A 26751-nucleotide genomic window follows, 5' to 3' on the forward strand; every position below is an offset into this window, starting at 1 on the left:
TTTTTAGCGTTGACCAACACAAGCCGCAAAGTTTCAGTTTTCCTGAAGGCACCTTTTTTTTTGATCAGGCATCTCCGGCAAAGCGGGTGACTCATCCCGAGAGGCTGGGAGCTGGGGAGCCGTGCAGCCCGGCTCAAGTCTGCACCCCGCCTGGGCCGGGCTTTACCGGGCACGGGGAGAGGCGACCGCGGGTGCAAGGTGGGCGAGTCCGAGCTAACAATTTGGTTCTGACACAGAAAGCGCAAAACCACCCCTCGACTCCAGACAACTCGTTCCACGCGTGCCCCAGCCTGTCCCCCGCCTGGGGCGGGGGGGGGATCCCGCCGTGCTCTCGGCGTGTCCTCGGGCTGCAAAGCCGGGCTGGGAAAAGCCCTGATGCAAAACTAGAGATTAGTTCGCCGCGAAGCCGCTGACAGCCGCAGCCCGCCCTGCTGGGACCGGTTGCAGAGGTGACTTAAATGATGCCCTTAATGAATGTGGCGGGGATGCGCCCGGCGGCCGGGGGCTGGGTACCACCGTGGGGCGGGAGGGGGGATGTGGGCACCGGGACCAGGGCTCGGGCACCGGGTCCGGGGGCGACACCGGGGGTCCGGGGCAGGAGCGGGGGGTCTGGCTGCCCCCGGGCGGGGCGGGGAGGGGCCGGACCAGGCCCCGTCGGCTCCGCTGCGAGAAGCGGCCGGTGCCTCCTCCGGGGCAGCCGCGGGCGGCAGCGGGACCGGCACCGGGAGGGCCTGGGACGGGGCGGGCCCGGGACCGGCAGCGGCACCGGAGCTCGGGACCGGGCGGAGGCGGGACCGGGCGGGGCGGGGGAACCGGCCGGCTCCAAACCCGCCCCCCGCCGCGGGGAGGAGGCGGTGGCCGAGCCCCCCCCGCCGAGCCGAGCCGAGCCGAGCCGTGCTCCAGCCGCGCCGTGCCGAGCCCAGCCCAGCCGTGCCAGAGCCGCGCCGAGCCGCTCCGCCTCTCGCCCATGGCGGCCCCCGGCCCCACGCGTGTCCCGGCCCCGGCTCGGAGCCGCCGCTGAGCGCTGCGCACCGGCCCGGCGTCCAGGTAAGCCCAGGGGGGGCCCGGGCACCTGCCCGCGCCCGGGACGGATCCTGCCCCGCGCCCGGCGGTGCGGGGCCGGGGGGGCGGCTCCGGGGGTCCCGGCGGAGCCTCTTTCCCCCGCGGGGATCCGGTCCCGGCTCCGGGCTTCGCCGCTTTTTATTCCGCCCCCCCCCGCCTGGGGCCGCGCGTCCCGTCCGAGCGCGGTGGGGTCGGGTGCTGCCGCCCCGCAAATGGGGCAGAATCGGGTCCTTCGGGCTTCCCCGGAGGATGCGAGGAGGGGGGAGAGCCAGGATCCGGCCCCCGGCCCCCACCTCCCGCTCGGTGTCGGGGCGGCCTTTGCGGCTGCCGGAGGAGTTTGCTTCATACTTGGAGACTGTCCCGCCACGCAGAAACACAAACACGGCTCGGGACGGCTCAGGGTGCAGTTTGTTCACAGGAGGGGGGGGGAAATGCGTCCTGTCTAAATATTAGTTTAAGAAACGGAAGGATCTACGGCCGGGCTCTGTCTGCATCTGCAACCCCGTCACCTTCTCCCGGCTCCAGCCGCCAGCTTTCGGCCGCCGCCGAGCCGTGGTAACCAAATCCAGAGCTTTGCAGGGGCTGGGAGGCGAATTTCACCCCGGCGTCGAGGGAGGGAATTTCCCACTCTTGCTGCGGTCTGTACGGAGGCTTTACAAAAACAACCTAGACCTCAGATGTCTTTATTGCACATATATGGTAGCTTGTAGCCAGCACTGATTTAAATCCTATCGTTGCTTCGGGAGCCAATCCACAATTAGGCGCTGGGTCGAGGGGACGGTTTATCGCAGCGGGAGAAGGGACTGACGGCTGTCGGAGGCAGCGTGTGGGTCCTGGATGTGTGCTGAAGTCCTGGGTCTGAAGCCGGGATCATCTGTGGATCCCAAATTCAGACTCTGGTGTTCGTGGGTGCTCCTGGATTTAATGGCAGAAGCGGCCGAGATGCTGCATGGCACAGGGCAGAGCAGTCAGGCAGGGAAGGGGGGGGTTCTCTGTGCAGGTCTTTAGGAGGCTTGAGCACTTGGTTTTGGTTTTTTAGCTGCTAGTTTTAACTGAGCCTTTGGTTCAGACCCAAATCTCCTCACTGCGGTGCTGGTTCCAGGTCACAAAGCAGAGCTGGCGATGCTGCACCTGAGGTTTGCTCTGGGCTGTGGCAGGGCCCTGGGGTGAGCATCCCCAGCGTCCCCACAGTCACCGGCAGCAGCCCGCGGGCTCGTCCCGCGCCTCCAGCCCCAGCAGGTCCGGGGATGGGCCAGGGAAATGAGACTTTCCTGTTTCTACATCTCAAAATTTTAAATAGCGCTGGATCTTGAAGTGCTCACTCCGTCTTGGTCCAGCTCGTCTCTTGCCTGGAGGAAGGAGCAGAGGTGGTGCAGCGCATCCCGCTGCCGGCTGCAGGCACCCTGGGGGAGGCCGGGCTGTGCCCCCCACTCTGCGATCAGTCTGTGCATGGTTGCAGCAGGATGCGGCACCAGGGCCAGGCTCCCCCTGGGCTGCACGGCCGCAGGATTTGCGAGGGCAAGGGGAGAGCCCAGCACCTTCCAGGCCTCGTGGCATCCAGCCCCTGGGCTCTAAATAAAAGGAGCTGGTCCAGGCTGCTGGGACATGGCCCCTGGGGGCGGGGGGGGGCGGGTGGACAGGCAGGTCCTGGCACTGCTCCGGTGCCCCTTCTCCCTGGGAAGTGGGCACCCCTGGGTGCCTGCGCAGAGGGAGGGGTGGGTGGTGCTGGGGGCTGGAGCAGGCCTGGCTGGCGCTGCACTGGGTGCCCTCCCCCGGTGCAGACGTGAATCACAGCTCTGGGCTCAGCCCTGGCCCTGCTCTCCCAGGGAAAGGCCCCTCCTAGGGCTGCCGTTGGGCTCCTCTCCTGCAGCCGTGCCAGACTCCAGGGTGTGCTTTTAAGGTTGATTTCCACCTTTGGGGGACTGCAAGGGAGGATCTAAGATTTGCAATATCCACCTTTTGCGGTCGAGGTGTCTCTCATGTGACCCTAAACACGGGCCAGCGGGTAGCGTGGCCAGAGCAGGCGTCGTGGTGGCTGACCCCGCCGCAGCATGCCATGGTGCGGTGGCATCCAGCACAAGGGCAGGCAGCTGCCCACCCAGGAGAGCCCCACCCTGTGAGACGCTGAGCCACGCCGTGCCCACGCAGGGGTGGGCTTGGGGCGTCACAAAGAGCTGGCAGCTGCCTGTTGATGTCAGCCCCTGCCTACAGAGCATCTCACGGTACCCAGCAGGGCTGGGCCTCAGTGGAGAGGGAGATGCTGAGAGGAGGGAGGGTCCAGGGGCCCCGCGTGGGTGCCCGGCACAGGAGGTGCAGTAGCACAGCTCAGCACTGGTGTGTGTTTTACTGATGTGGGGTTTTTTTTTTTTCTCCCCTGGTGCCGCAGGCAGTTTCATTGCTGGTCTAAGCTAAAGCACATGTGCACAATCCCACTTCCAGGACCCTTGCTAAGCCCGGCCAGGGCAGCAGCATGTGATCCTGCTCCAGCAGCTCCCAGGGCTCAGTGTGTGTAGGGAGGGGGTGAGGACCCAGGTACCAGCTGGCCCCTCTGCTCCCACCATGCCAGGTACCACTTGGCACCCCAGGAGTGCTGCCGCAGCGATGGAGCCATGGGGCAACCAGCCCCTCAGTCAGGGTGAGCCATCTGCTCCAGCTCCACCGTTAGCTGGTTGGACTGGAGAAATCCCCCCCTGACCCAGCTTTTTCTGGGATTTGGCCAGTTTGGAGTAGTCTTTCCCCATTAAGCTTGGAGGAGAGGAAGAGAAACCCAAACTTGCTCCCTCCTGGTTGTGCCAGGCACGGTGCAGAGATGCTCTCGTGTGAAGGAGCATCCCAAGAGTAGGAACCCCCTCTGCGATCACCCTGGGAAGGGAAATGCCACAAGCAGTTTTGTTCCCATTGCTTCTTCGTCACGAAACCCGAAACGGGCTCACTTTGTAACTCAGCATCCACAGAACTAAATTGAAACAATCTATTTGCCACCGCGTTGTTCTCAAACGACGACAAAAAAGCATTTCCTTCCGCAGCTGTTCAAAGGCCACGTCGCCAGCATGTCAGTCCCCTAATAAGAAATGTCAGTTGCATCAACACTGGTTTTCATGAAGTGTTTTGATTTTGATGGAACCACATATTTTTTTTCCAGCAGAAAAGGTTTCCTTTGAACTTTGTCCAAACCCAGTGTATAAGGGGATGGCTGGTGGCTGCCGGGAGGGAGCCAGGGCAGCCCTGCCCGGCCCTCGCTGGGGGCAGGCAGCGCTCCGAGGGGCTGGCAGCCCCGCACAGCCCTGGTGCAGCAGGAGATGTCCCAGGAGGGGAAGTTCCTCCTTTAGCATCACTCCCAGGCTGCAATAATCCAAGGCAGGAGTTGAATTTTTCTCTGTTTCAGCAGCTTTTTTGCAGCACAGGGACCTGGTTGTGTGGTGCTTGGGGCAGGGCGATAAATCCCATCCGTGAGCTCTCCTGGGTGATGCCCGGTGCTGAGCAAGGAAATAATTCATGGGTATAACGTGTAACGGGGCTCAAGGCTTTAGGGAGACCCTCGTTATCATCTTGGCCTGTTTTTTTTCCCAGGCTGCAGCGGAGGGGTGAGGCAGTTGTAAGCCACCCCTAGTTCTTCCCAGGGAGGAAAGCATGTCCCTGAAGGAACCAAATGAATGCCAGTTTTCAAAGACTATTTAAAGCAAGCAAATAGGCCAGGATTTTGGGGATGGATAGAGCAAAGAGCCATTACCGGGGGCTCTCGGGGGCTGGGGAGGGCTGGCAGCCCACCACCCTTGCTGCCTCCAGGCCACAGCAGCTCCAGGGACAGCCGGGCCTCAACAAGCACATTTTGGTTGAGTCCTGGGGGTGAGAACCACTTTTGCCCCATCTCTGCCATCTCTGGGTCTCGCTTGTGGTGGCAGAGCTGTTTGCAAAAGCGCTGAGCGCTCGCATCGCTGACCAGGCCACGGGCTTCTGCACGGCTTGTGGTGGCTTTTTTGCCTTCAATAATGTTGGTTTTGGCTGTGGTCTGGCGGAGCTGGCTGAGAGCACGGGGTGTATTTATTGCTGGCTGTTATTGCTCCCTGACCCTCCCCTATAAAACACCAGGGCTGTTGGACTTGGTGAAGGCAGCTGGTGGCCAAGGACCTTTTGGCACCATGAAATGGGGCAGAGCCCCCAGTCCTGCTGCCAGATCCCCGGGCAGCCTCATGCTGTGCTCCCGGAGCAGAGCAGTGTCAGCTTGTCCCTGTGCCAATGGCCCGAAATCCCAAATCCCCGCGAGGTCCATCCCAGTGGTTGTGGTCCCTGAGCAGCTCTGGTCTGCAGCCAGCAGAGCTGTGCTGGGATGAATGGGCAGGGGATGGTCCCAGCAAGGTGCTGAAGCGGTGTTTAGGGTTCTCCCTGGGCTTTTTCCTCTCTGCTGCCTTCCCTGCAACAGGCAGAGATGCTCTGTCCTTGTGCGACACAGGGGGACCAAAATTGGCCAAAACCTTGGGTACAAACCAAAACATCTTCATCCCCTCAAGCAGGTGCTGCATCCCACCCGGGGACACCAGTCCCATCCCGCCAGGGTGTCCCCGAGGAAAGGCTCGCCTCTGATTTAATAGGGCAGCTGCTGTCTTCGTTAAGTGGTGCTGGCTTATTAAGAGCACATTTTTGAGGCTTAGCAGCTCCACGGAGCCGTCTGGGAGGGACGGTGCCAGCGGCGGAGCCGACACACGTGGCAGGAGGACGCCGGAGGCGGCTGCTGGCAGTGATGCTCCACCAAGCCAGGCTGGGTGCCGCGGCATCGCCCTGCTGCCCTGAACCGGGGTGGGGGACGTGCCTATTTAGAGCCCAAGGGCGGTTTGGGGGAGGGCAAAGGAGAGACTGGAAGGATCCAGCCAGGATTTGGGTGGCACAAGCCCTCTAAGCACAGACAGAGGGGGGATGCCTGGGCACGAAGGGACGGTGATGAGTGGCTGTGCCCTGGCAAAGCATCGCTTGCGGAGGAGTGATGGGAGGAGAGGGGGGTCTGGCCCGTGCCTGACTCCAAAAGCAGATCTGAGATCTTTTCCATCGCCAAACGCCGGCACAGAAGCTGCAGCAGGACAGGCTGTGTGGGCCGCGGAGGAGAGGTGGCATCGGCGTGCCAGCCCAGGGCTCCCTGCCAGGACGGGGACGCCAGCGGGGCGCAGGGCTTGGCTGTGGCTGCCAGCTCGGCTCCCGCAGGCAGCAGGAGAGGAGATGCACCACAATCCATCTTCTTGCTGGAGCTCTTCCTTCAGCTGCGCCGTTATCTTCCACCAGCGCTTTCTTTAATTTCCTGTTGCTCTGAGCAGCGCCAGCGGGTCCCGCTGCAGCATCTGGGCTGGGAAAGGTGGAAAATGGAAAAAAAAGGGGCAGATTGTCACTGCCCGTGTCACCCCACAGTCCTGCCCTTACCTCCCTGATGGTGCCGGCTCCTCTGCAGGAGCACAGGCAAGATTGGGCGGCCACACTCCGATTGCAAATGTTTTATGGCAGCGCAGAGCACACACGCCGTCAGCTGGGGGCAGGAAAATGATCCCAGTCTCTTATCCCCAGGCTCAGTCCGATCTGAACTGGAGTCATGGGAGACAGCAGCCGGACGGGAAGGGCAGTGTCACCGCAGCTGGGTGTGATCAGAGGACAAAACTTTGCTTTTTTGGAAGCTGTGTGGCTCTTCCATGTGGAAAGGCTCCAGTCCCTGAGGGTGTCCCAAGGGGGTTCTCTGCACAGTGACAGGATATCTTGGAGGACGCGTCTGTTTGTGTCTGCATGATGCTGCGCCCCCGTATCGGCATCTCTGCGTGCAGAGATCCAGGTGACCCTGACCTACTGCCTTTTGGAGACCCTCCAGCTATTCCCATCATCTCCCCTTTATCCTAAGCATCTCCCAGTTTTGAATTTCCTCCACCCAAAATCTCCATTCCCAACGCGCTGCTGTCGCTGTCTTGGGAGGAATTTCTCATTTGTTCGCTCTGGAGCAGTGCTAAGTGCTTCAATATGTCGGCGGTTGCTGCTGGAGTCGGACAGTAAACGCTAATGGGATATTAGTCTGTGCACCGTCCAAAACCCACTGGAAGGGTTTAGTGCAAATTGGATTTGCAAACCTCTCTCGGGTCTCTCTGCCCTTAGCAAAGCGCTGTAATCCCTGGCGGGCGCCTTGACAAGCCGGCTCCTTCTGTGCAAAAAGAAATTAAATATATAGAGAGGGAAAAGGGGAGCGAAGGTAATGGTGGGGTTCCCTTTGCCGGGCTGGAGGTGGCATCAGCATCACCTGCACTTCTTGGTCTGCTGCTGTTGAGGGACGTGGATGGGTGCTGTTGAGGGACATGGATGGGTGCTGTTGAGGGACGTGGATGGGTGCTGTTGAGGGACACAGATGGGTGCTGTTGAGGGACGCGGATGGGTGCTGTTGAGGGATGTGGATGGGTGCTGTTGAGGGGTGTGGATGGGTGCTGTTGAGGGACACAGATGGGTGCTGTTGAGGGACGCGGATGGGTGCTGTTGAGGGATGTGGATGGGTGCTGTTGAGGGGTGTGGATGGGTGCTGTTGAGGGATGCGGATGGGTGCTGTTGAGGGGTGTGGATGGGTGCTGTTGAGGGACACAGATGGGTGCTGTTGAGGGATGCGGATGGGTGCTGTTGAGGGACGCGGATGGGTGCTGTTGAGGGACGCAGATGGGTGCTGTTGAGGGATGTGGATGGGTGCTGTTGAGGGACGCGGATGGGTGCTGTTGAGGGGCGCAGATGGGTGCTGTTGAGGGACGTGGATGGGTGCTGTTGAGGGATGCAGATGGGTGCTGTTGAGGGACGCGGATGGGTGCTGTTGAGGGGTGTGTATGGGTGCTGTTGAGGGACGCGGATGGGTGCTGTTGAGGGACACAGATGGGTGCTGTTGAGGGACGCGGATGGGTGCTGTTGAGGGACACGGATGGGTGCTGTTGAGGGGTGTGGATGGATGCTGTTGAGGGACGCGGATGGGTGCTGTTGAGGGGTGTGGATGGGTGCTGTTGAGGGACGCGGATGGGTGCTGTTGAGGGGTGTGGATTGGTGCTGTTGAGGGACGCAGATGGGTGCTGTTGAGGGACGCGGATGGGTGCTGTTGAGGGATGCGGATGGGTGCTGTTGAGGGATGCGGATGGGTGCTGTTGAGGGGTGTGGATGGGTGCTGTTGAGGGACGCGGATGGGTGCTGTTGAGGGACGCAGATGGGTGCTGTTGAGGGATGTGGATGGGTGCTGTTGAGGGACGCGGATGGGTGCTGTTGAGGGGCGCAGATGGGTGCTGTTGAGGGACGTGGATGGGTGCTGTTGAGGGACGCAGATGGGTGCTGTTGAGGGACGCGGATGGGTGCTGTTGAGGGACGCGGATGGGTGCTGTTGAGGGACACAGATGGGTGCTGTTGAGGGACGCGGATGGGTGCTGTTGAGGGACACGGATGGGTGCTGTTGAGGGGTGTGGATGGATGCTGTTGAGGGACGCGGATGGGTGCTGTTGAGGGGTGTGGATGGGTGCTGTTGAGGGACGCGGATGGGTGCTGTTGAGGGGTGTGGATTGGTGCTGTTGAGGGACGCAGATGGGTGCTGTTGAGGGACGCGGATGGGTGCTGTTGAGGGATGCGGATGGGTGCTGTTGAGGGATGCGGATGGGTGCTGTTGAGGGGTGTGGATGGGTGCTGTTGAGGGACGCGGATGGGTGCTGTTGAGGGGTGTGGATGGGTGCTGTTGAGGGACGTGGATGGGTGCTGTTGAGGGACGCGGATGGGTGCTGTTGAGGGACGCGGATGGGTGCTCATCCCTCGCAGGGCACCTGGGGGCTGTAACTCCTCCGTCCTGCCCCCAGCACAGCTCGTTTCTGGCTCAGCCTGTCCTGCTCGCAGGGATGCTGGCTCAGGGCAGGATCTGTTTCTCTGGGGATGAGAATGGGAATTATGAAGGTGGGAGCTGAAGGGACCGTGTCAGCCCACCAGAGACACGTGGAAAAGCCGGAGTGACCCCTCTGCTCCCACAGGTGCTCTGGAAAAATGGGGAATTAATACACAGAGTCCTTCAAGGGTCATCATGCTCCCAGGGCATTTTTGTGAAGGGGAAACTGAGGCACGCTGCAGTGACCTCCGCTGGGGATCTGGGGGGCTGGAGCGTGCCATGACGCCAGCTAAATATGCAAAGAAGGAAAACCCTACAAAACAGAGAAGGTGAAAGCGGGCAAAGCCGCTGTGTGCGAGGAGGTGACACTTTTCTGGCAGCCCTCCTGCCGCTGTCATGTTTTTCCCTCCTTTTGCACCAAAGGCTTTTCCTTTCTTGGGAAAAAAAGGAGATTTTGCCCCCAGCGCACCCGTGGCAGCTCAGATACCAGCAGTGTCGAAACCGGCCCAGAGGAAAGCACATCTGGGGCCTGGGCGCTGTCTCACTGCCAAAATTCAAGCTTTTAACCCTATTTCCCGAGGCACTGGGATTGTTCAAACAAGCCACAGTAATTAGTTTCCTCCGACAAACCACCCCTTTTTGGCATCGCGCGATTATTTAGTGCATGGGGGGGGGTGGTTTGTCACTCTGAAAAAAAAATATTAATTGACATTCAGACTTCAGGTTTCAGCATGAGGGGGAAATTTTGGGCTGGAGAAAACCACGCTGGGCCGTGCAGGCTGCTGTTAGCCGGCACACCAGCACCCATGGGTGCCCAGGACTGGGGGGGGTGGATCTTGCTTGTGGTTTTTTTTTTTTTTCTGGATGGAGTTATCCCTGGTTTCCTGCAGAAACTGTCCTGGGTTTGGTGGGATTTCAAACAATATATATTTTCTCTACCCTTCAGCAAATGGGATTTGGCTGCATCAGCAGGGTTTTTTTTCAGTTTTTATTCCCACCTCGTTCCCCGTTACGGCACTATTTTGCGTCATGCCACAAGCTGACGCACTGAGCAATACCATCCTGAAGCGTTTTATTGTAATTTTATCTCCATTTACTCATCTCTTACCATAAAGGGCAGCTCTTGCTGCTGCTTAGAACTGACTGAATCGGCTTATAAAGGTTTTTGGGTTGCTGTAGCCTCGCTGACCTTGGTGAAGCAATCGCACCTTGTCAGGGTCAGTAGGAACATGCAGCCACTGGGCTGGGGACTGGCGCCCGCTGGAAACCACGAGCTGGAGACCACACCACCCGTGTCCAACCAGCTGGGATTTTTAAACGCTTTGGCTGATTTTTAGCTGCGAAGAGGAATAGAGATTCCCAAAATGGGATGTTTTCAATGATTTTTTTTTTTACAGAAGTGAGGGGTGAGGGGTGTTGGGCGTGCAGATCTCAGCCAGGTGCCCCCAGACCTCCACACAAGCACCACCCAGGTGTCCCTGAGCTGGCCAGGCAGGGTGAACACTGCAGTGAGTCATGCTGCATTTAAACAGCTTTTTTTTTTTTTTTTAAAATGCTGATTTATATTGCAGTTGCGTTTCTGCCTCCGGCGTGCCCCGGCGAGTGACGGAGAGAGCGGCAAGGACGGGAGCGGCAGGGTGGGAGACGAGGGCAGCCGAGGCTGGAGGGAAAGCAGCACCTTTATTTGCCCTCACAGGGATCAGCTAAGCCCAGCTGGGGCTGAGCCGATCCCAACACGGGGACCCAGCAGGACACCGCGGCAGAAATCGTCGCGCTGCCACGCTTGGGTCCACGTCTGCAGCGAGATTCCTCCCCGCCGGGCACCCGCTGCGTATCCCCTGTTAATTAATGACATGAAAGCCCGCGTGGGACCTCCGGGGAAGGAATCAAAGGCACCGGCGCTGCCTCCCAGGGCGTGGATGTGTCCCGCGGGGCCGCCTGCCTCCCCGCAGCCCCACGCCGTGCCGGGGCACACGCCGGATGGTGAGAGCAGAAATCCCACGGGAGGGACGGGAGACGGTGAGATCGGCCGGCACCATCCCGGCACCCGGCTCGCGAGGACTCCTTGGAGGGGTCCAGCCCCAAAATGGGTCTGAGCGGGGCTGGCTCTGCGCCAGGGGGTGGGAGGGAGGCGAGCGGGTCGTGACCTCGGGGTTTCTGGGCTGGGGGCACCGGAGCGGTGCCAGACGTGGCACAGGGCACTGGCGCTGGGTTTTCCATCCCAGTGAGTTTGGTTTCTGCCTGTGCAAGCCAGCTCGGGGCGGCAGGATGCTGTCCCCTGCCACACAAAAATGGCTCTTCAAGGTGCCCCTCAGCCGTGGCACGAATCAGGATTTTCCTCCCCTGTGCTCCATCCCCTCCTGGAAGAGCTCCCAAACCCCCTCGCTGGCAGCATTTGCTCAGTTCCTATCGGCGCCGTGGGACATGGGATGGGGCATCTCCTTGGCACAGGGCTCTGGCCACGCCATGGGGGCTGCGGGGGATCCTGTGCCTGCTCCCTCCCAGCCCTACAGCCCATGGGGAGAAGGTGATGCCCTTCGGTGAGGCACATCGCCGGAGGTGCCTAGGGATGTGGGATGTGTGTATGGCGTGGATGGGTTAATGTGCCCGAAATTCCTGCCACCTCCTGGTGCCATCTCCAGTGCTCAGCCTGGCTGCGTTTGAGCTGATTTGGCTCCCCAAAGTCTGAAATGAGGGAAATGGTGGGAATATGGATGGGGCCAAGAGCGGGGCTGCTCCGTCTGATGGCAACTACCCAGGCTCAGCTCAGCAGGGCTGGAAAGCTGCGCCCCAACCTTGCTGCTCACATTGAGACGCAGCATCCCAGCTGTGGGAAAGCCACAAAATCTTCCTTCTCCAGCCTCAAGCTGGAGCACAGCATGACCGTCACCCCCCAGCATCGCCTGCGCACCTCAGGGTGCCCCTAGCAAAACCCTTCAGCTCTGTCACACGGACTTGTTGAGGACTTATTTTTCTTATTATTTTTATCACGATGATGAGGTTGTGGGTTGTTTTTTTTTTTTTTATCCAGCTGTTTGGAGAGATGTAAACCAAACCCGCCGTAATTCAGCCCGAATGTAAATGTCATGTCAGCGTGGGAACAGCGCAGCTTGCCGATGGTTGGCGTGTTCAGTCGAGGGGCTCCCCGCGCTGCCGGGAACGCTGATGCTCCCCCCACCCACCCGTGGCCCCCTCTCTCTCTCAGCCATCCCGTGGGTCCAGGACTGGCTCCGCCACTGCCGTTTCCTTGCCGGGGCTGTGCCGAGCGGCTGCAGCCAGGAGGGGCTTTGGCGGTCGCCCCAAAAGGCTTTCCCAGAGGAGCTGGGCTGTGGCGGGGAGCCCAGGGACAAAGGTCTGGCTCGTTTGTGGTTGGCCCTTTCGGGGGGGACCGGGGGAAGCTGAGGCTGCAGGAAGAGCTTTGGAGTTTCTCGCGTTGGGCTGGTTTTCACTTAGGCAAAGCAGAACCATGTGTCCCGTGCTCGGCTCTGGTTTTGCTTACGGGGGAGTGAGGAGGGCTGGGGAGGGGAGGAAGGCAGCGCAGGGGCAGGCCAGTGCTGCGGGGCCGTGGGACGCGCCGTCGCCGTCATCGCTTTTGGCATTCAAAGCACGAGGCTGAGGTGCCGTGCTGGGGCGGGGGAGCTGCTGGCGAGGACACTGGCGCCACTGCCCCGTGTCCCCAGCCAAGGGGACGTCTGCGCTGAGGTGGTGGCACTCCGTGTCCCCGGAACGACCTCCAGAGCAGAGCTGGAGATGGGGACATTGTCTTTCTTCCCCTCCTTTATGCACCCACTTACCATCAAAAGAGCAGGAAAACCCAACAGTTCAACTCAGATCAGGGTTTGGGGCTTTTTTCCTTTCAGTGGTCCCCATTTTGGGGCCAGTTTTGCCATTTTGGGGCTGGTTTGACCCTGGGGCACTGGCCATCCTGCTGCAGGCTCTGGTACTCTTAGCGCAGCATCCGCCCTGGTCGGGGCTGTCAGACACGCCGATGCTCTTTGTGGGGGGTCGATTCCCATAAAGACAGGTCAGGAGTTTGCTATAAGTTTTGGGGAAAGTCTACCCAGGTGGTCTCTCCACCCTTCAGGACCTGCCGACCATCCTCCGAGCAGGACCAGGCGTTGAGCCGGAGGCTGCTGCTGGAGGAGCCGCTTTTCAGCAGCCCCTGGAGCTGCTTCACCGTGAGCCTGGATGGAAATTGTTTAATTCCTGCGGGGTGAGTCATGAGGAGCCGGGGTTTCAAAGCAGCTTGGCTCCCATCTAAGGCACTAAAATAAACAGTGTGTGGCAGGTGGAAGCGCTCTCTGATGTCCCATCAAGGCCTTCGTCTTTCCAAGTGTTTTGTGTTGCCAAAAAACCCTCGGCCACTCAGTGGCCTCATCCATTCTTGCGGCGTGGCTGAGGCTGAGCGCTTGAAAATAGTGAATCAATGCCCGGAAGCATGAATCGACTGAAAATTTATGACACACTTATAATATAATGTCTTTTGGGTTCTCTGCTTTCTGGGCTTTGAAGCGTCAGGACTGAAAGTTTTCGCGTCTCCTTCTCCCTGCTCCAGCAAGGAGGATTTCGGGTAAAAAAAGTAAAACTCTGCTTTTTCCCCCTCATCTCATGACTCCAGGATTGAGGCTTTAAGGAGTCAGTGGATATTGGAAACAAACCCTAAGAGTCTGCCTGAAAAATTGGAAATGGATTAGAAAAAAAAGAGCTCTGACAAAAACCAAGCGCGTGAAAAGCAAGGGAAGTCCAAGAAGCCCAAAATGCTCCGTTTTTGTGAGCGAAGGTAACGCATCAGCGGGGAAGGGGTCGCTGCTTTTTGATTACAGGAAAAGGCAGCGGAAACGCTGACACTTGGGAGCTGAAGTGAAGAAAACGCCAACTAGAAATGAGACTCGATTGATTTGACTTTTTTTTGCCGAACAGTGAGGGTAATCAAGCCTTGGAAAAGTTTACTTAGGGCTGCAGGGTGGATTTGTTGGATCCCCTTTGGAAAGAAAGACAAGAGGCACGAGGAGCTCATGGAGGGTTTTTGGGGAGGATCTGCAGTGGCAGGGGGAGCCAAGATAATCAACTTGCTCCCTCCAGACTAAGCGATGGGAGTTGGCTGTGCTGCTATTTGTTGTTTTTCCTTAATATTTCCGATTCTTCAGGACACGGAGTAGTTTTTCTTCTGCCTGGAAAGCAGTGAGCCCCGGCAGGAGCCAGCTGCCGTGGGGTTGAGAGTGGGGGCAGGTGATGGCAGAGGAGGCTGCCGGAGCAAAGGCTTTGTGCTGGAGCGGTTTTAGAGCTGGGCTCCTGTGAAACGGGGCTGGTTTGGGGGCTGTGCGGCAGGGAAGGGTCTTCTCCAGCAAGATTGAGTTTCCCGCTTGGCAGCAGGCACGGCACGGCTAGACGGTTGTGATCGCATTAATGGATTATCAGGAGAATGCAGGAAAATAGGGAGCTTTTGGGCTGTCCTCCAGAAGAAAAGCTGAGCACAAACTTTGGCCTTTAATCAAGCCAGGGAGGATCCCTGGGTCCCTCCCCGGGATGTAATGTAGCTGCGAGTGCCCAAACCCCGCCAGGACTCAGCCCAAAAGCCCCCTCCCAGCAAACCTGGGGCACAGACCCACGGATCACAGGTGGGGTGGCTGCAGTGGGTCTGTTCTGGGGCTGGAGTAAATGCACGGGCACAGCCTGTGGCAGCGGGTGACTCGTAAAGTGGTGACTCGATGGGTTTTGGCTCCTGGTGACACATGGTAAGAGCCAAGCAAGCTGCCCATTTGCCTTGTGAAAAGAGGGATTTTTGTGCTGGCAGAGGCGGCTGTGTGAGGACCAGGCATCCCCAGGTGATGCTGCACCTCTCTGTGAGCCCTCCTGCGCCCCACGCTCCCCGTCAGTCCCTTGGCACACCCTCGCAGCCACATTTTTGCACCTTCAGCTCCTGTGGCATCCCAAAGCCCCAGGTTTGCTGGGTTCCTCCATCCCCTCCAGAAAGAGGGGGCAAAGCTGGAGCAGCCTTGTCTCCCCCAGCCCGGCATGTCAGCCGCCTGCAGCCAAACCCCATCCAAGGCCATCCTTTGGCCTTGCAGCCAAACCCCTTCCCCACCACCCCGTCCCCACCCATGCAATGCACTTTTCTTTTTCCAAAATTGCTTTAAGCAAGAGGGACAAGTCACCAGCGTGGATTTAATGGGTGATTTTTAGGTGTGGGTGCCAGGCAGGGTACCCCGAGGGGCAGGGCTGCCTCCTGGCCCTGGGAATGGGGGATATCCATCCTGCCGTGCCGAGCCCGGAGCTGGCGGCGCGGGGAGACGGCTGCACCTTGGCATTGTGGAGTCGCTGCGATGAGACCAGAGCAAAGAGCAGCAGCAGCAAGACTCAGCAGCAGCTGTGCCCGGCGCTGCGTGGTCCAGGCTGGGAAGATCCTGGTGTTTCCTTGCTGGAGGCTCGCTGTGCCGGCAGGAGCAAGGCTTGGACAAGGCAATACTCAGACTAGATATGAGGAAGAAATTTTTTACACTGAGGGTGGTGAAACCCTGGAGCAGGTTGCCCAGAGAGGTGGTAGATGCCCCATCCCTGGAAACATTCAAGGCCAGGTTGGACGGGGCTCTGAGCAACCTGCTCGAGTTGAAGATGTCCCTGCTCATGGCAGGGGGTTGGACTAGAGGAGCTTTAAAGGTCCCTTCCCACCCAAACCATATTGTATGAGTCTGGTTCTGTGAACACTCGCCCCAACAGATGCTGAGCAATCGCCATAGGCAACTTTGTCACAGCAGCCTGGCATTGCCGCAAACACGCGAGGTGTCAGCCATGAGTCCCCTTCCCTACGGATGCCCAACACCGGAGCTGTCGTCGGGTCTCGCTGGCTGCCAGCTTCACCCATTTCAGCTCCTTGCAAATGCTTTGCACGCTCATGTGCAAATCGCCGCCCTCGGGCAGCTCAGGGTGCATCCCAAGGCACGGGCACCCTTGGTGCCTGAGGAGGTTTTGGGGATGTGAGATGAGGCTGCACCCCACGTGTCTAAAGAGAGCGGGGGGGAGACCCCCGCAGCAACACCCGCGGTGGCAGGTCCCGGGGAGCCCGTGTCAAACCCCTTGTGATTATTCATCATTGCCGGGAGTGGGTTTAAAATACGTGAAAAGCAGAAAGATGGGAGGGCGCAGCTCGAACATCGTCCCGGGTGAGTCACGGCGGTGATTCCCGTGTGCGTGTGTGTGTTTTTCCTTTCCCCTCACCCCAAATTTCAGCTTTCCCCGCAGGTTGGCACATGCGGTCTGTGGCTTTTTAAAGTGAGAGAAACCAAAGGCAAAGCCTGGAATTTTTTTTTTTATTGTTTTGCACGTTGGAGCTGGGGTTTTAGTCTTTTGAAAGGTCACTGGCGAGCGGGTGGGGGCGAAAATTACTGGCTGCTGAAATAGGAGGCTTTTTTACAGGATGTGCAGCGAGGCTGAAACCACTCTCCTAAAATTTTATGGGCTTGCACTAAGCCAGAGGCCCTTCCTCAGGTGGACGGATCGAGTGTCGCAGCCTTGCTCCGTCGCAGCCCTTTCCTCCCCGGCGCAGGGCAAAGGGGGCTGATGGGGGAGCAGCTCGGGAGGTGGCGATGAAGGCTGAGCTCTAGGTCGTGTGTGATCCCGTTGCTGATTGTCCAGCACAGGATTCACCTCCCCAAATGCCTGAACATCAGCTGCCCAAAGCTCCTTGTCCTCCCGGACAGCCAACCGCTGCCATCCAACATGTCACCGCAAGCGGGGTGACTTCCCCACCTCCAAACCCACGCAGTCTGCTTCACCTGAGGCTGCGATTTCTTCACGAATCCTTCACACCCCGAATATTGCAAGCTGTCCAAGAACAAACTGCAATTTTCTCGGTCCTTCACCGTTTAGCACCTATCCCTGCCACCTTGCTGGGAACCGTTTGGTGCCGATGAGTGTTCTCGGTGCCTGTTCCCTTCTCCTGCTCTTATCTCAGAGGAGAAATCTGAACTCCAGGCACCTAATTATGATGATGAATGTAGATGCAAACACACCCAGCGGCATCCATCACCCTCCCCTGCGCCGGCAGGTCGGGGAGACCGGCTCGACCTTGGCTCTGCGGGAGGAGAAGCGGCAGCAGGCGGGGACGGCACCGTCCCCCTCCGGGTGCTCCCGACGCTCCCCACCGCCAGCTCCAAACTCTCGCCCCGACGCACGTTTCGCTGCCGGTGCTTATCGGCGCGGTGTCTCGGCCAGCTCCGCCGCGCTGTGTCCTGGCGGGATTTCATGATCTTACCTCCTTATAAGGCGAAACTATTCTTTTTCTAGCTTGGCATTGTTTATAGCCCAGTTGAAAATATTTAGACTCTGGCTGGGTTCTACAATTATCTTGTAACCTACAGGGCATATAATTACTGTTAGTTAATGTGCAATTACCTGCATCCTGTAAAATAAAGGGTTGCTGGCAGTGAGGCAGCATTCACAGCCCTTCTTGTTGTTTTCTACAATAACAGTAAAAGCAAACCTGTCAAATTCCATTTTTAAAATAAACATTTTTTTTTCCCCTGGTAAATTCTGCTTGGCAAATATTGCTAAACTGGGGTTGGTTGTTTTTTTTTTTTCCTTCTCTCCTTTTTTTTTTTTCCCCCCATGGAAAATTTATTTAAAAAGGAGAAATGTTTGGAGTTTGCAAGGAGCTGAAATAAAAAAAGGGGCCAGGAGGCGGCTGCAAGTCCGTGCTGCTTTCCAGAGCCTGTCTTTGATGGGGATTTAATGGCTGAGAGCCCATTGACAGGAGCACGGACCCGATTCCCCGCTGCCTTGCCCGGCTGTGGGGTCAGTTGTAAAATCCCACCAGATCCAATCTGCTTTGAATGGAGAAAATTGAGTGGTGTAAGGTAAGGGCCCAGCTCTCCTGCGAGAGAAATGCCAGCGGGTTTTTTTTATGCTGTGAGAAACTGCTGGGCTGCAACCCCAGATGATCTGCGCAGCCGAGGTGCCCGGTCCCACCACAAGCCTTGCAGCCGCGCCGGGACAGTCCAGTCACCCCATTCATTTTTTCCTGATGTTTTCCTGATTTTGTCTGGTTTTGCTGGAGCTGCTGCGTCGCTGGGCTGGTGGGGAGGGATTCAGGCTCCGTTTAAGCATCTGGGCGAGAGGATGGTAGGGGCAGATTCACAGTGCTCCCTGCACCTCGCCAAAGGACGGGGACATCAAACCACACCGGGGCTCTGCGAGGGAGGGGACGATGGAGCTGGGGACTCCTTCTGCTGCTCGCCACGTCCCAAGGAGGGGCTGTGCTGGGCAAAGAGGTGTCACAGAGTGGCATGGCATAAGTTTGCCTATCCTTTACTCGCAGCAGCCCACGGCAGTATCAGCCCCCGGTGCGAGGAAGCCTGGCTGGAGCGAAGGGAGGTGGATATCCACCCACCCAGCCAGGCTGCGTGCTGCCGGGGCTGAGGACACCACCTTGTCCCCATTGCCACCACCACCCCCAAGTCACCCTCGCCTGCCATGGCCAGTTTCCCCTTTGCAGTGGGCTGTACCATATCTCCTTGCCTCAGTTTCCCCAATGCAACACTGGAGCACTCTCAGGAGTGTGGAGGGGACGAGATGGAGCCAAGGGGAGGCTGGTGGTGCCACGGGAGATGGTCAGCCAGCGCGAGCCACGGGGATGTGGGGAGGGAAGAGGGGGCCACGGGCGGAGGCCGCGTAATAAGGATATTTGTTTTGCCTGTTTTGCAGAGTTTCAATGTTCTGACTTGCTCTAAGATGAAGGTATGGAAGTTTGCAGCCATTGCATCGATGCTCCTCAGTTCCATGTTATCCATTTTAGTTTGTAGAGACATGTTCAACGGAAGCCGGAAATACAGCCCCTTGCCTTCCTCGCCGTCTTCCTCACGGGCATCCTCCTCCTCCTCCTCCTCCTCCTCCTCGCTGCCGGCAGCTCCGCGGAGATCCCCACGGGCCCTGCAACGCCACAGCTCGCTGCTCTCCCAGTGTAAGCTGCTGCGCCTCTGCCCCGGGGCCGCCGTCCCTCCCGCACCCGCAGGATCTGGCCCCAGAACCCCAGCGGGGCACGCTTTCGCCTCGCAAGCAAAGCCTGACGAGTTTATTCCCCATTTGCTTTCCCCGCCGCCCTCTCTTGCTTCCGTGCATCCCCTTTATGAGCGTTTAAAGAGGAGCTTGGGGTGCAGCGGGCAGGGCTTGGGGTGCTGAGCAAAGGGTCCTGCAAAAATGCAGCCGCTGGGCACCAAACCTCGGTGCGAGCACGTCAGTTCTCCACGTAGGGAAACCAAATGCAAACAGCTCATCTTAATGCAAAAAAGCTGCTTTTTTAGCTCCGAATAGCTTTTTTTAAAAAAAATTTTTTATTTCTGCACTATTTTTGCAAATGCAAAATGTCAAACAGGAGCTGAAAATGAGGGGGAACAGCTCCGCTCTGCGGGGAGGCAGCAGCTTCCCCCGCAGCGCCGCTCGCCCCTTCGCGCTGGCAGCGTACTGAAAATCTCTGGCGTGTTTGTTTTGATTCCAAACCAGAAGAACTCTTTTTTGGGTTGAAATTTGGAAATCGATGACAAGCTGTCAAATTACACTTTCCTTCGTCTTTCCTGTGCCTCCCCTGGTGCTGGGTTGGACTAACGCCGGCTTTGGGGTTAGGACAGAGGGACTTGGATGTTGCCAGTGGTGGTTGGGGACAGTTTGCATGTTGGCTGCTGGCCTAGGGGTCTTGGGGGGGCAGCCCTGCACCCAGACTGTAGGGAAACAGTGCAAATATTAAATTTGTTGGTGTTTCTCCCCAATCCCATCGCAGCTTTTCTGCAGCATCATCTTTGTTAGAATTAGGTGGGTTTTTCCACTTTTTTTTTTTTTTTTTGCACATCGGGGTGATGCCATCAAGGAGCAGCACTGGCATCTTTAATTCCTGCCAGGATGCTCTTTACAGGCGCTTTCTCCTTTCAATATCCCAACTGCAGGGCCAGTGTCCGGCCGTGCCGGAGGAGCACAGCTGCCCCATTCCCTGGCCGCAGCCATCTGGAAACCATGAGTGTGGCAGGAGTTAATTTTGGCGGCGGGTGGGGGGTGTCCCTCCTAAACAGTTGACTTTTAAGCATGGACTTGATGTTGTGCAGTGCAAGGGGCTTCTTGGGACAGCTCCAGGCAGGGGAGAGCTGGTAGGGAGGAAAAAAGAAAACAAGGCAGAAGAGGGAGAGAGGGGGAAGGGTTTGGGGGTTCTTTTGCCCTGCTGCTTTCCTGCCCTCATGGGCTGGGGGTGGCTTGGCTTCCTCCCCCCACCACCACCCCCCGCACCCACCCTGAGACCACGGGGATCTCTGGCCTTGAGGTTTGGGTTTTAAAGGCTTCAGGGACCTCATGCACATCTCAGAGATGGTGTCTGGGAGATGCTGCGGTTCAGCCACGCGTTGTTGGGCTGTAGGGATGAATTTTGCAATTCTGCAATTGCTACCGGGCACAGAGGGAGCCAGGAGCCAGCACTGGGGGACAGCCACCGCCCCAGGGGACCTCCATCCCAGGGGACATCCACCCACCCCAGGGCACCTCCATCCCAGGGGACAGCCACCAGCCCCAAGGGACCTCCATCCCAGGGGACATCCACCCACCCCAGGGCACCTCCATCCCAGGGGACAGCCACCAGCCCCAAGGGACCTCCATCCCAGGGGACATCCACCCACCCCAGGGCACCTCCATCCCGGGGGACAGCCACCAGCCCCAGGGCACCTCTGTCCCAGGGGACATCCGCCCACCCCAGGGCACCTCCATCCTGGGGGACAGCCACCAGCCCCAAGGGACCTCCATCCTGGGGGACAGCCACCCACCCCAGGAACATCCACCACCCTGGGGGACACCCACTAACATCCACCCCTTCTCTTGCAGACAGCAGCTTGCTGGAGAGCTACACGGAGGGGGAGATCCGGCAGCTGATTTCGGCGCTGGTGGAGCGCTACAGCCAGGCCATGAACTCGGGCGGGCACGAGCTGCCGCTCTTCCCCCGGGCGGGCAGCCGCAGGAAGCGCGCCCGCGCTCGCCACAAACCCTGCGCCCTGAAGGAGCTGGAGGTGAGCGTCAGCGAGCTGGGCCTGGGCTACGAGTCAGATGAGACGGTGCTTTTCCGCTACTGCAGCGGCACCTGCGAGGCGGCTGTCCGGAGCTACGACCTCTCGCTGAAGAGCATGAGGAGCAGAAAGAGGATCAAGAAGGAGAAGGTCCGGGCTCGACCCTGCTGCCGGCCGCTGGCGTACGATGACGACGTCTCCTTCCTGGACGCCTACAACCGCTACTACACCGTCAACGAGCTCTCGGCCAAGGAGTGTGGCTGCGTGTGAAGGGCCGGGGCCCCCCCCGGGAGGAGCGGGCGGGAGAGGTGATGCCCCGGCCCCAAAACCCCGCTGGCCGCCAGGCAGAGGGACCGGGGGCTGCGGCGGGGGGAGAGAGACGGGCCCCAGACCTCTGGCTGGAGGAGGAGAGACTGAGCTGCTGGTGCATCCCTTGGCGTTACCGTCCCGCTCGCCGCACAGGACTAGAGATGTGGCTGTCGGTGCCGGTGGAGGCTGTGGTTGTTGGAGCGGTGGCGGCTGCTTGCGGCTGTTGTCCCCGCTGGGGGTGGCCCAGGGGTCCCTGTCAGCCGCCCCGGAGGGTGACAGCGGGTGTGCAACATGCACGGGGTGTGTTTGACACTCGGGGTGCATGGCGTGCGCGGGGTGTGTTACGTGTCACACGTACAGGCGGAGCGGGTGTTGCGAAACAGGTGGCCCCTGCACGGGGTGTGCCACACGCAGCAGAGGTGACGGGGGTGGGCTGTGCTGCACGCACCGGGTGTTACGTGTCGGGTGTGCTGCACATGCCAGGGCATTGCACAGGTGGTGTGCTTGTGCACAGGGGGTGTTGTGCAGGTGTTGCTGCGTATGGCATGGTACCAGGGGTGTGTGGTCCTGGAGAGGGTGTGTTACAGGCGCACGGTGTGTGTTACAGGCTGCACTAGAGGTGTGGGGTGCATTAGACGGTTGTGGGTGCCCTGTGCTGCCCCAGGACGGGGGCTGAGCCCTGTGGTCTGTAGCTGCCCTGTGCGGGGGTTTCCCAGGGTTTCATGACCGCTGTGCTGGGGTCCCTGCCCTGCCAGGGGGAATTCAGCACCCCAAAGCCCCGTGTTTGGGAGCAGAGATGCACCAACAGTCGTTTGCGCTCGGGGAAAGGCTCTGGCTCCGCTCCCCCACGCCCGCTCGTGCCCCCTTTGCCATCACCTCGCTCCCCGCAGCCCTGGGATTTTCTTCTTAAAACTCGTGATAATCTGAAGTAACTGGATTAACCTCCTTGTCCCCCCCTGCGGGCAGCTGGGCTGGAGATCTGCCACTGCCAGGGAGGTGACAGAGCCTCACGAGGCCACCAGCCAAGCCGTGATTTGCAGCGCGGGCAGGAGCATCCCCGGTTCGGCATCCCCCGAAAGCCGGACCAGCTCTCCTGGCTGCGGCACGTGAGTGTGGCCCATCGCCTCGGCGGGGCTTGAGTCCTGCAGGAGAGGGGACTCAGGCCTGGGGTTTGGCTCTGGCTCGCATTTACAGCAGTGTCACTTGTGTTTACTCTGCGGAGAAATAAATGAGACCGCAGACTTTTGCATTCTCTGGGCAGGCTATATTTGTTGCCTGGGATTGATGGGTTTTCTCCCCTTGGCCCTCTTCCCAGAAAAAGCAAATCATAAACAGAAGGAGAATATTGGTGTCATGTCCTGGGCATTAACCAATGCGAGGGAAAATGCTCCACTGGCCGCCCCCAGATAGCAACAACGTCCCAGCTCCTCGGTGCAGCAAAACAGGGGGAAAAATCCCATGTACCTCCATCCCAGCAGGGTAGCAATGAGGAGCTTGTCTGGGTGACCGCAGCAGCTGGGGGATGCTGCTGCGGGATTTTGGGGCACAGGTTGGCATCTCCCGGGGTGAGACAGCTCGGTTTGGAACGAGAGACAGCTCTCCCCCCTGCATCTCCCGTGGGCGACCAGCAGCACTCCCGACCTCTGCAAAGGGCCGGGCTGGTGGGTTTTTTTTCTTGCTTTTTCATCCAAACACTGCTCTTGGCTGAGCGGAGCCAGGATGTAGTGAAGCGATATAAACACCATCCTTCAGCAGGGCTGCCCGCACACCCGGCGTCCCTGGGAGAGCAGCCTGCACTCTGTAACACGGAGTTTTCCCCTCGCTGATGGGAAAGGGAGAAGGCAGCTGTGCGTGTGGGGTGTGAAACCTGTCCGTGGGGCCTGGCACGGGCTGGCAAACCTGCACCCGGGGATGCAAACGCTGCTGAGACCAGACAAACTCGAGCCACGCTGCAGGTGCACGGAGCTCCCAAAACGGCCTCGCAAGGTGCTGCAGCACCGCGAGGGAGGGTTTGCACCGCTGGGTTTGGGTGGGAATTAAAAAGGTGGCCCACAATAAACAGCCAGGGGAAACGCAGTGGGAGCAGGATGGGGACAGCAGATGGGCAGCCGTCAGCGGGATCCACGCCGTGCTCGCGGCAGATAAGCGACTCGCTCTTGACTTTAAAAAAAAAAAAACATGCACCCAAATCTAATAATAATAACTGCACTCTCAAGGGCTTGGGTGCTTTCCAGTTCTCACTACTATAAAACTAAAATTAGTTTTGTTGCAGAAGCCTCCAGTGAAAAAAAAAAAAAGGGAACTAGAGCAATAAAGCAAGGCAAGGTGTTGCAGAGGCAGTGCAGGACCAGGCACTGTGGGAGGAGGATTTGCAGCTGGGCTTCCTGGAGTTGTGTTCCCCTGAGCCAAGGAGGTGGCTGGGAGATGTCAGAGCTGTTGCGTTTCCCCAGGGGGCTGTTTGCACCCTGGTTTGGGCAATTTTTTACAATATCTAGGGATTTAGAGTGCCGTGATTTGCAGACTGAGAGACTGACGGGTCTCCCAGCCCAAGGGGACCCTCCTCTCGCCAGGGTCTTGCTGGGAGCGGTGGGGAGGTGAGGGGGCTCGGGAGCAGGCGGAGGGTGCTCGGGCACCCCGGCCCCCCTCCCAGCTGCAAAACACCCCCAGGGGTGCCCATGCACAGTGCAAATCCATCTTGCAACCCCAAAAAAACAGGCTTGCTGGGGAAAAAAAAAAAAAACAACGATGCAACGCATCTGTCACAAACCAACATGAACAGCTCCAATTAATCTTTTTTTTTTTTTTTTCCTCTTTTTTTTTTTCCTTTCACCCTGCCGGCAGCTGAGCACCGGCCTGTGTAGAGGTGTAGGGGAAGCGCCTGACATCTGCCGCTGCCAGCGCGGCGGCCGAGCACCCTGCACCTGCTGTTTTTGTTGGGGTGCAGCTGGGGTGCAGCTGGGATTTGCGACCACAAAACCCCCTGACCCGGTCTCGGGGTGAGCTGGGGCATCGCGGCCACGGCCAAAAGGATGGCTTTTGCTTGCATGTCTTCTTCCGTGCGTCTCGCTCGGGGCCCGTCTTCTGCATGAAGCTCCTCCGGCTCCGCTGCAGGAGCGTTGCTCAACCCGCGCCGCTTCGCTGCCGCCTGGGCATGGAAATGTGGTTCCAATAGAAAGGCTGATATTTCCCTAATGCTTTCCATTTCTACAGCCCTCTCTGCTGTAATAGGAGCTGGAGCTGTCCGGAAGAATGTCTACAATGCAGAAAGGGCAAAAAAAGGATGGAAAATTCCCTGCTCAAAGCTATGGCAAAATCTCATCTGGCTCCTTCCTCATCATCCCACGGGTTATTTAATGTTAATAATAATAAATAGCTTGCAACATCTGTCAGGGGGGTGTTTTTAGGTTGGTTTTTTTTTTTGCAGCTTGCCTATCTACTGCCGCAGCTTTGCTGTTTGCAGCCGCATCGCTCCCCAGGAGATGAGGGTGTTTCACAGTGTTTGAAAAAATCAGGAGGTTTGGAAACACGAGGAGATGTTTAAAACTATTCTCGTGGTTGTGACAGCGCAAAATATGAGTGTTATGTTATCCCAGCTCTCTGACAATGAGTTATGGGACGTTTCATTGTGTTTTACTATACACATCTATATACGTACGCGCCTGTGTTTGTGTAACGCGGCCGGTGCAGGGGGCGGCCGAAGCTCCGGCTCTGGCTCGGATCCACCCGTCACTCGCAGCGGTTGGGATCCCATTTGCTGACATGGTCCCTCTCCTGATTTGGTATCTGTGAGGGGGAAATGGGTCTAACATCATTGTTTCCACTCGATGAAAGCCCTCGCGAAGGGAGTGTTCCGTATTTAAACAGGACCAGAAACTTGCTGGGAAGGAATTATTTTCCCAGTTTATCACGACAAATTATTTTTTGGCGGTATTGGGAACCTCAGCCTTCTTCCCTTCGTAAATAGGGCTACCACATGTGTTTGTTCTTGGTTAAACAAGGCGTAGCCTCAAACTTGAGGCCCAAAAGGAGGAGAAAAGAAAAAAAAAAAAAAGAAAAAAAAGAAAAAGAAAAGGGAGACTTGTCTCACCGCGTCGGCGGGAACAGGGTGGGAGCGCATGGTCCAGCCCGCGGCTCCGCTCAGCACCATCCGGACAAACCCATTTCCCCTCCGGTATTGTCGGGTCTGACCGACCATCTGCAGAAGTTGATGCAATGCATCTATATTTTAGATACTCTCTATTTATTCGAAGTAACTTATGTTATTTATTTAGATACCATAGTGTGCCATCTACGTAATGCGTTCTTCCTCTCTCTCTTTTTTTTTTTTTAAATTTTATTTATTGATCCAAATGGTGCCAAGTGCAGTTTACATTTATTACATTTTTACCATTTATTCTGAACGTTGGGGGAAAAATGCAGTATGATATTATTTTTTTTAAACAAACATAAACTCGGGTGTGATGCTGTTACATACTCAAGACAAAGTGAAAATAAAAGGGGGATTATATTGATTTCTCTCTGGTTATTGTCTTTGACTGCTGCCTGTGGGTCAGTGATGGTGGAGTGCTGTTACATCCCCAAGCTGGGGATGGGGATGGCCAGGGAAATGGGAAATTTGGCTTTTCTTTTGGGAGAGCAGAGAGGGCTGAAGGATGGCAGGAGCTTGACTTTATTTTCTGGTTTCCTGCAGAAACCTCCATGCACACAGCCCTCTTTCTTTCATTCTACTGCAAAACTGTATTTATACAAACCAACGATTTGAGATGTTACCGAGGCTGGGTCGTTGCCTGCATGGGTCTGGCTACTTTAGCCACAGAAATAATCATCTTTGCCTCCTTCTTGTAAAGGCGATTCCAGTTGGGTTGGCTCAAAGACATGCCAATTCTGGTGAAATCACATTTAAAAAAAAAAAAAAAAAAGAAAATAAAAAGAAAATGCAAGGTTTTGATAAGGTCAGCCAGAAAAAAAGTTTCAGTTGCTCATCTGGAAGCCGTGCTGAGGTTAGAAACATATTTTATAGGGAAAACATCTCAAAGGCAGCAGCAGGCATTGGCTGGGATTTTGTTACCCTTCTTACTAGGAAGTTTATGGTGGTTAATATTTTGTTTTGGGTGAAATGTTGCAATTTGAAAGCCTGGCCAAGTTCAGGATGTAAACACATTTCAAAGCTGTGGAAAGTGGAAGCGTTGGCACCAACGCTGCCGCCTCACACGCACCAGTCCCACCCCAGCTCCTCCTTCCTGCTACTGGTTCCCAGTAGCTCCGCAGGGGACAGAAGCCAGAGGTGTTGAAGCCCCATTTTAGCGCACGTTAAACCCATTTAACAGACCCCTTTAAAGGTGCATTGCCCCCGTTTAACATGGGCTACCCTGCAGTTAACATGCATCAACCCCCATAATTAACAGATATTACCCCCAATTAACACATATTACACCGTTTTAAGACACGTTACCCCCATTTAATGCACATTATGGAATTTAAAGTGCAGAGCATCAGCCT

At 57.6% G+C, this 26751-nt stretch overlaps 1 protein-coding gene across 3 annotated transcripts; it reads left to right on the forward strand.

Annotated features, from left to right (window-relative positions):
* The first annotated feature begins 363 nt into the window (after positions 1-363).
* NRTN (neurturin) lies at positions 364-25763 on the forward strand. 3 transcript variants are annotated; one of them, XM_074851667.1, is made up of 3 exons: positions 364-449; positions 18614-18869; positions 20765-25763. In XM_074851667.1, exons 2-3 carry the CDS (start codon positions 18641-18643, stop codon positions 21211-21213), a joined length of 678 nt encoding a protein of 225 aa, XP_074707768.1. In that variant the 5' UTR covers positions 364-449; positions 18614-18640; the 3' UTR covers positions 21214-25763. The 3 variants fall into 3 exon arrangements, with proteins under 3 accessions (XP_074707768.1, XP_074707767.1, XP_074707766.1); XM_074851666.1 differs by lacking the exon at positions 364-449 and adding an exon at positions 888-1047; XM_074851665.1 differs by lacking the exon at positions 364-449 and adding an exon at positions 10467-10897.
* Positions 25764-26751: the final 988 nt, after the last annotated feature.

This window comes from Strix uralensis, chromosome 27, assembly GCF_047716275.1.
Source record: "Strix uralensis isolate ZFMK-TIS-50842 chromosome 27, bStrUra1, whole genome shotgun sequence".
Taxonomy (NCBI): Eukaryota; Metazoa; Chordata; class Aves; order Strigiformes; family Strigidae; genus Strix; species Strix uralensis.